At 41.9% G+C, this 6,861-nt stretch overlaps 1 protein-coding gene across 1 annotated transcript; it reads right to left on the bottom strand.

Annotated features, from left to right (window-relative positions):
* Window positions 1-649: 649 nt before the first annotated feature.
* Window positions 650-6,171, bottom strand: sirt6 (sirtuin 6). Its single transcript, XM_037459591.2, has 8 exons — window positions 5,981-6,171; window positions 5,332-5,459; window positions 3,809-3,991; window positions 3,311-3,370; window positions 2,727-2,822; window positions 2,539-2,619; window positions 1,913-2,036; window positions 650-1,748 (listed from the first exon to the last, which is right to left on the bottom strand). Exons 1-8 carry the CDS (start codon window positions 6,044-6,046, stop codon window positions 1,443-1,445), a joined length of 1,044 nt encoding a protein of 347 aa, XP_037315488.1. The 5' UTR covers window positions 6,047-6,171; the 3' UTR covers window positions 650-1,442.
* Window positions 6,172-6,861: the final 690 nt, after the last annotated feature.

The raw sequence follows: 6,861 nt of genomic DNA, 5'->3' as shown, positions 1-6,861 counted from the left end.
ACTGTCAATGCCTTGAACTTTTAGCTGGTTATGACTCAAATGAATAATAATGCCTCTAAGTGACCGACATAAGGGAGAATATTGCTCGGCCCCCTATTAAAGGTACTTCTACACAGTCATATACAATGACGACCTCAATCTTAATATTCATTTTTAAAACAACATGGCACAGTTAAAATCTTGACCTAAAAATGTCCTAACAACCAATGGAATTGCCGCGGTCGTCATGGAGACATAACAACAGGCAGAGTACATTCGAAGGTGCTACAGGGTGAGAACAGTTAGGCCATAAGCACGATAATGAGCGCTGTAATGACCCAATCTCAGAGCAGCCAGTTGCTCTCTGCATGTGTTTGAATAGATAATGCATATTCAACAACAACAGTAATCATCTCCAAAAACCAGTTCTCTCATTGCAGCGTTTCTCCTTTGACATAAATTCTTAGAAGGAAAGAGATTTTATGGTCTAGTCTAGTAACAAAGGAGCGAAGCATTTAATTTTAGAACTAGCTGTGTCTCTGGAGACGTGGCAACCAGTAAGTAAGTAAACGCAATCCGGTCTTCATTTCCTTTGAAACGTTTCCCATTTGCAGGAAGGTCACTGTTGTTGACAGTACCCATAATACAGCGCACAGACACCACCAGGAACTAACCAGGAACTTTTTGTGTTTATTGCCAAAAATCATATATATGTAAAAAAACTTTCCTCAGAATACAATATTTTACTTTTCTTGATATAAAAAAACGTTCGTAAAACGTAAAATGTGATTATGGTCCGTTCATAGCAGCAGGTGATCCATTCATGTACAAAACAAGCAGTTGGATTTACAAATCGTGCCAGAGGAAGGAATTCATTCACAAAATGAGCAAGGACATGTGTGTCTTACAGCTGTATGAGACTAATAATCAATCCGACGTGGATGCTAACTTATTGGCTTTTCTTTTTTGAAGTATTGATGGTGTATTTAACATCTGGATCTGTAGGGATGGGATCTGGAGTGCATGGTTATAAATACAAACACAACAACCATACACACCTTTTGTATTTCTAACTGTGTGCTCCAGATCTCATCCTGATGTCTCGTCAGTTAAAGACTGGATCGAATAAAGCCCCTGGTTTGCCTGTGTATTGGCACATTCACCTTTAAGACTTGTTTTTCAACTAAAATTCAAAATAAAACTCCACTCAAACATCCACCTAATGAGAAGTCATCCCATTGGTCACGTAGTTAACTTCATGGGGTGGTCATCTATGATATGTTTCATGTCCCCGTGCTCGGTGGCTGGATGGAGGTTGTGAGAAGACAGAACCACTGTGGTAACCAGAGTCTTATGAGAGTCTTATGAAAACAACCTTTGTACTCGCAAACTGATCAAACCTGGACCCTTTTGCTGTGAAGCCTATCTTTGGACGGGTTTGTGTCCTGTAGTTCGACCTGAGGTTATTTCTCTTCTTTCAACTCGACTGGGGAGTCCGCTCTCTCCCTCTTCACCGAGCCCGTCTCCTCCTTGACGCCCCCGTCGTCCGTTAGTGCCGTCGTGTCTCTTTTCCTGCCTTCCTTTGTCGGCTCGCTTTTCACCTTCTTCTCTGGAACGGCACGCGGCGGTGTGACGTCGGTGGCGGTGGCTTTGGAGGTCTCGCAGAGCGTCGGTCCCTCCCACTTCGGGATGTCTAATCCCAGCAGCTCCATCAGCTGTTTCATGACATCGTCCACGTAACTATGGATACGCAGGTGCGCGTGCTTGTCCTGCAAAACAGAAAATTATGACAGTGAAACAGTTGACCTGGCGATGTTTACTAGAGCACATGAGCAGAATTTGAACACAATGCTGCCTTTGACTTGTTCATTTGCAGAGCCATCTCATGTTTCAACGCATACGAGCCGGGTGGCGGCGCAGTATTGAGACTGACGTGTTTCGTGGGCTGCAGGTTGACGATGGCGAGTTTCCCTCCCTTGCGCTTGGTGAGGAGTGGAAGGTCTCCACTGGGTTTGATCTGCAGGGAGGTGCCGAGCGTCAGCGCCAGGTCGGCCCGTCTGGGGGGGAGACAGAAGACCAATGAGCACTTAAATGACGGGATTAGCTCACTTTGCAATGTTAGTAGACATCTTTGGGAGTGAGAAAAACGTGGTAGTAGAGATTTACAAATCATCAAAATAACAACCTGGCCTGTAATGATAAATCCTCATTAAATACTGTGGTGCTGATGAGAAACCCCCGCCGTAATAATTTTAGCATGAAAATTAGAATATGTAGTGATCAAATCACAATTATCAAGCACTGAAAATAACAACATGTTTTGCTATTGTTTAAAAAGGGGACACATCATGAAAAAACTCCCTTTATAAGTGCATGTGCTCATACATTTGTGTAGCTGTGAAAGAGTTTTGTTGGCTGGCTGGATCTGAAAACATGCGATCCGACAAGCCATTGAAGATTTGGCTCCTCTTATGTCACTGCGTACAATAAAAACCTCGTCGGGGTCGACGGATGCAGGGAAACATCGACAGAAACACTGAAAGCACAGCTGCTGCTCACCGGCTGGCCTCCTCCGCTCTGTTCAGGTCTTTGTCGGGAAGAGCATCCTCCCAGTCCAGTATAGTGCTGATCAGCTTTCCTCTGTTTTAGTTTTTAAAACATTTAAAAAAAAGAATACTCTGGTATAATAATAACTGGATCACAGTTTATGCTTGGATATTTGAAAAGGGCAGTGGAAGCATGCGGACCTGCAGGCTCGGAGTCCCCTGGATCGCACCACGTCGCAGTGACGCCCCGTCGGTTTCAGTCCCATCACACCGATGGCTTTTTCTCTGACATACTGCCTAGAAAAACAACCTACAGGTTACATCTCCGTCCGAGCAGCTTTCCATTAGTAACGTTTCAATCTTGAAAGCACACAAGCGATCATGAAGACTCAGTGGCATTTTTCACTGCATCGCATAAATGGATCTCCTTGGAGGAGATATGAACACAGCAGCTTCCTTGAGTGAAATTAACGTCACCGTCGTAATCCTGGAACCCTTTTAAGATAACGAGCAACGTGCGATGCATTATCCCGCTGGGCTGTTCCATTTGTAACACGTGGTCAGCACACCAGCTGCTTTGCTCTTTGACACGAGGCGGGACGGACGGTGGGCGCTTCCCTCCCGCCGTCACGTCTTAGACGTTGGATTGCAGCCGTGTGAGTGAGTGTAAGTGAGGTGCCAATCAAAGATGAACGTCAGTGAAAGATGGGAAATATTGCAGAGTTTCAACATCAGTATATACAGTATATATGTGTGTGTGTGTGTGTGTGTGTGCGCGCACATACCTGCCACACTTTTCACACTCTTCCACAAACATGTTTCCATGGAGCTCTGATAACACATCCCTGGAGGATTAAAAAGAAAATATTGTAAGTCCCTCCAACAGATTGTTTCGGCCGTCTTGATTAATATTCGGAGGTCTTAAAGACATGTAATGTAATGTCTGCATTGTAATTGGCTTTTATTTTTGACAGTTTGCTTTACTAGTCTGTCTGCTGCCCTTAATAATTTCCTCAGAGAACCGCTGTTTTGCTTTCTGGCCTCAACCAAGAAACCCTGACTGATGGGAGTGTAGAAGAAGGAAGAGCTTCCAGGGAAAACATATGCATAACAGCCTGGGTTCATGTGCCGAGTTAAAAGTTAGATTCTTGGGATTTTCAAATGGGTTAATAAGCAAAATGATTTATCTGAATAATTTATATCACTTATAAAATAGTCCTTTGTAATAAATAGATTTCCAGTATTTTCTTGGTAGATTCACTCACAGAAAAAAACGGGGTTACCTGGGGAAGCCTGATCGCACATGTAGGCCGTCCACATTCTGGCTGATTAGATACTTGAGGCAGCCGGCCCTCTGCAGTCCCAGAAGAGCCATGTGAGTCACGCTGGGTCGGGCATCTTCAAACGTGGTGTCAAAGTGAGGTGACTCCCCCTTTTCTTCTAACGTCCACACACCTTTTGGACCCCTGAAAGAGAACATAGTGATGAAGAGACAACCTGATTGGACAGCTTGTAATAGAGAGGGGGGAGTGGGGGAATGTTGTGTCTCTATTTGGTTTGGGGATGAAAGGTATGTATTCATGGTTGAGTATCAAAAATCTAAGAGGAGTTTTTGCAAAGTTTGTACAGAATTGGCAACATGCTGTAAAATACTTCACGTTTGAGCCCACCGGACATAGAGGAGACAAAAATTGCCATTGCCACAAAAGCATGCTGCAGGACAGAAAAGTCACGGTTGACCTATTAAGCGGGTGTCTGTAAGATAAATGTCGTCGATATTGATCCCGAGGGGCTGGATTTCCGGTGGGGAATGTGTGTGTGTGTGTGTGTACGTGTGTGTGTTAGTGTGTGTGCACGGCAGCAAGGAATATAATTTATGTTAAGTGTGCCTGATGTGGACAAACCTCAGCTTTAATAATATTGCTTTCAAAGATTGACTCTGCCGGACGGATCAAATATCTATTTGTCAGAGCTACGTTTACAAATGTATATGTGAACTCTCACTTGTGAGTAGCTGATATTCACACTAGAATGAATTAAATGGATGAGTAAAAGTTTCTCCATCCTATTTGCTGCAACTAAGCTATTATGGCAAAATATTTGTTTGCACAGTATCATAGTACTTTCTTGCAATATGATGGAAAAAGAGCCAGAAGTTACTAAAATGCGTTTAATATGTTTTTACAAAAGGCTGTATGTATTCAAGAATAATTAACAAGTACTGCCCTCATCTGTCCAAGTAGTGGAACTTCAAGAGAAAGCAAGAAATGAATGAAATGGAAAAAGAATCTAAAAATAAAATGTTTTAAGCCAAATAATCATTTGTGGCCTGGCTTAATTGATTATGCAGTTCATTTGATTACAGTATTTGCATTAGATGCCACAAGGCCGGTCATTTTCCACATTATCGCAATGATATGAAATCAATCATTCATTTTTACATAACTAAAATTACTAAAAAGGATGGGATGGATGTGGGGTTTCTGGGACCACGGTCTTTGACCTCCAAATTTGAATTAGTTTATTCTGGAAGACAACTGGACGTTTGAGCCAAATTTGAAGATATTAACTGATTATCTTCAAATGAACATCCTAAGATGTTGCGTTCTTGAGAAACAACATGACATACATAACAGATATACATAGGAAAAATAGTTTGGATAAACCTAAACAAAGGTTTGCTGGTATTCCAGACCATTCATGTAAAAAGTTGGTATTTTATGAAAGGGAAACCCAAACTTTACTAAGGAAAGATTATTGTTGGGGAAAAGGGGAAATAGAATCAAAAAGTCAGTGGAGGCCTCACCTGAAGTCAGGGATGCCTGTTGAGGTGCTGATTCCTGCTCCAGAGTGGACAACCAAGTATTGAGATTCTTTTATCAACTGGGCGAGTGTCTCCACTTTCGCCTTCAGCTCCTCAGGGCTGTCAAACACCTGCCACAGAGCCACAGAGCAGGACACATCTGCTTAAAACAGCTGGCTGATTCTGAAATACCACATTCTGTCTGAAATAATACCCAACTATCCAGCACATGGCTTTTAGCATTTAACATACACAATAAACAATACGATGCAGTGCTAGCTGAGCCACCACCTGGTACAGTTCAGCTATGAACATTGACTGCACATGAGCTAACGTTGATGGTTTATAATGAACGTACAACATGGACCTTTTTTATTTTTTAAACAAAGACCATTATGCTTAAACGTTACGGGGGCTCTCGTCGTTTTTTCCTCGGACAACGTATAGCACAACCTTTAATTATCTTGAAGTAAACGTCATGTCGATGTATTGCCATTTAAATGTATTTTTGTTGTGTTCAATATAACATCCTAAAGACTGAAAATGAAGCAGGCAAAAGCATGGCTAACCTGCTGGGTTACGTTATTAGCTTCTTTTCACCTAGCCGGTGAAAAGAAGCTAATAACGTTAGCTCACAGTCGATTTAATTTACCTCGGGAAGTCCACAAATCCCTTTGTCTGCGTACGGTGAAAGGCCAGCAGCATAATTCACAGACATGGCTGTTGTTGGTATCGTGTCTTTATTTTAGTTGTGTAGGAATTTGTTATTGTATCATACAACTGAAAAATCTAGCCAGACAGTTCCTTAATGGTTGGTTGACGTCATCTTTAAGCGACAATGTGAGTTGCGTTCACTAAGTTGGGAAAATGCACAACTCCCTCTCCATAGAAACCGATTATCGATTTAACGTTACACCTTCAAATGGAAAATACATATTTACAGCAAACACAAGAAGGCCAGATCTTCTTCAAAACAAAGTTTGAAACAACATATTCCAAAATACCGTTAATATGCTGTATTTAACCATGTGGACACTGTGTAAATTTATTTCCCTCTAAATTCAAGTGTCTGAAGGCCCAGTCCCATTATAAAAGTAACCAAAGCTAGCATCTATATTTTTGTTTATGAAAGCTTCGGGGGTTATGGTGGACATTTATAACAGACGAACCACAGCATCAAAAAAGTATTCACTCGGAGGGTCGTCGCTTTAACTAACCTTCCCATCTGACGTGAATGCAGCACCGTGTCTTCACAATCACGGAAGTATCGGAGTTACTTACAGATTTCCTACTTTACAAAATAACCTCTAACATGACAGTCAAATCTATAGAAGTCAGGCGTCAACAAGTGGGCCGGTTAAAATTAATGAACGTGTGTACATCCACATTTCAAACCTGTCTACGAGATACAACATTGCATTCATACAAGTGACGAAAATATTGTGATGCAGTTTGCATGCAGCAATTAATCCTTAAAGACGATGAAAAGCTTATGTGCAGAAGTATACGAGCCCTTAAAAAGACAGCTTTAAT

Source organism: Pungitius pungitius, chromosome 15 (assembly GCF_949316345.1).
Source record: "Pungitius pungitius chromosome 15, fPunPun2.1, whole genome shotgun sequence".
NCBI lineage: Eukaryota > Metazoa > Chordata > Actinopteri > Perciformes > Gasterosteidae > Pungitius > Pungitius pungitius.
The sequence above is the reverse complement of the archived record's forward strand: the minus strand, read 5'-3'. Positions and strand labels throughout refer to the sequence as shown.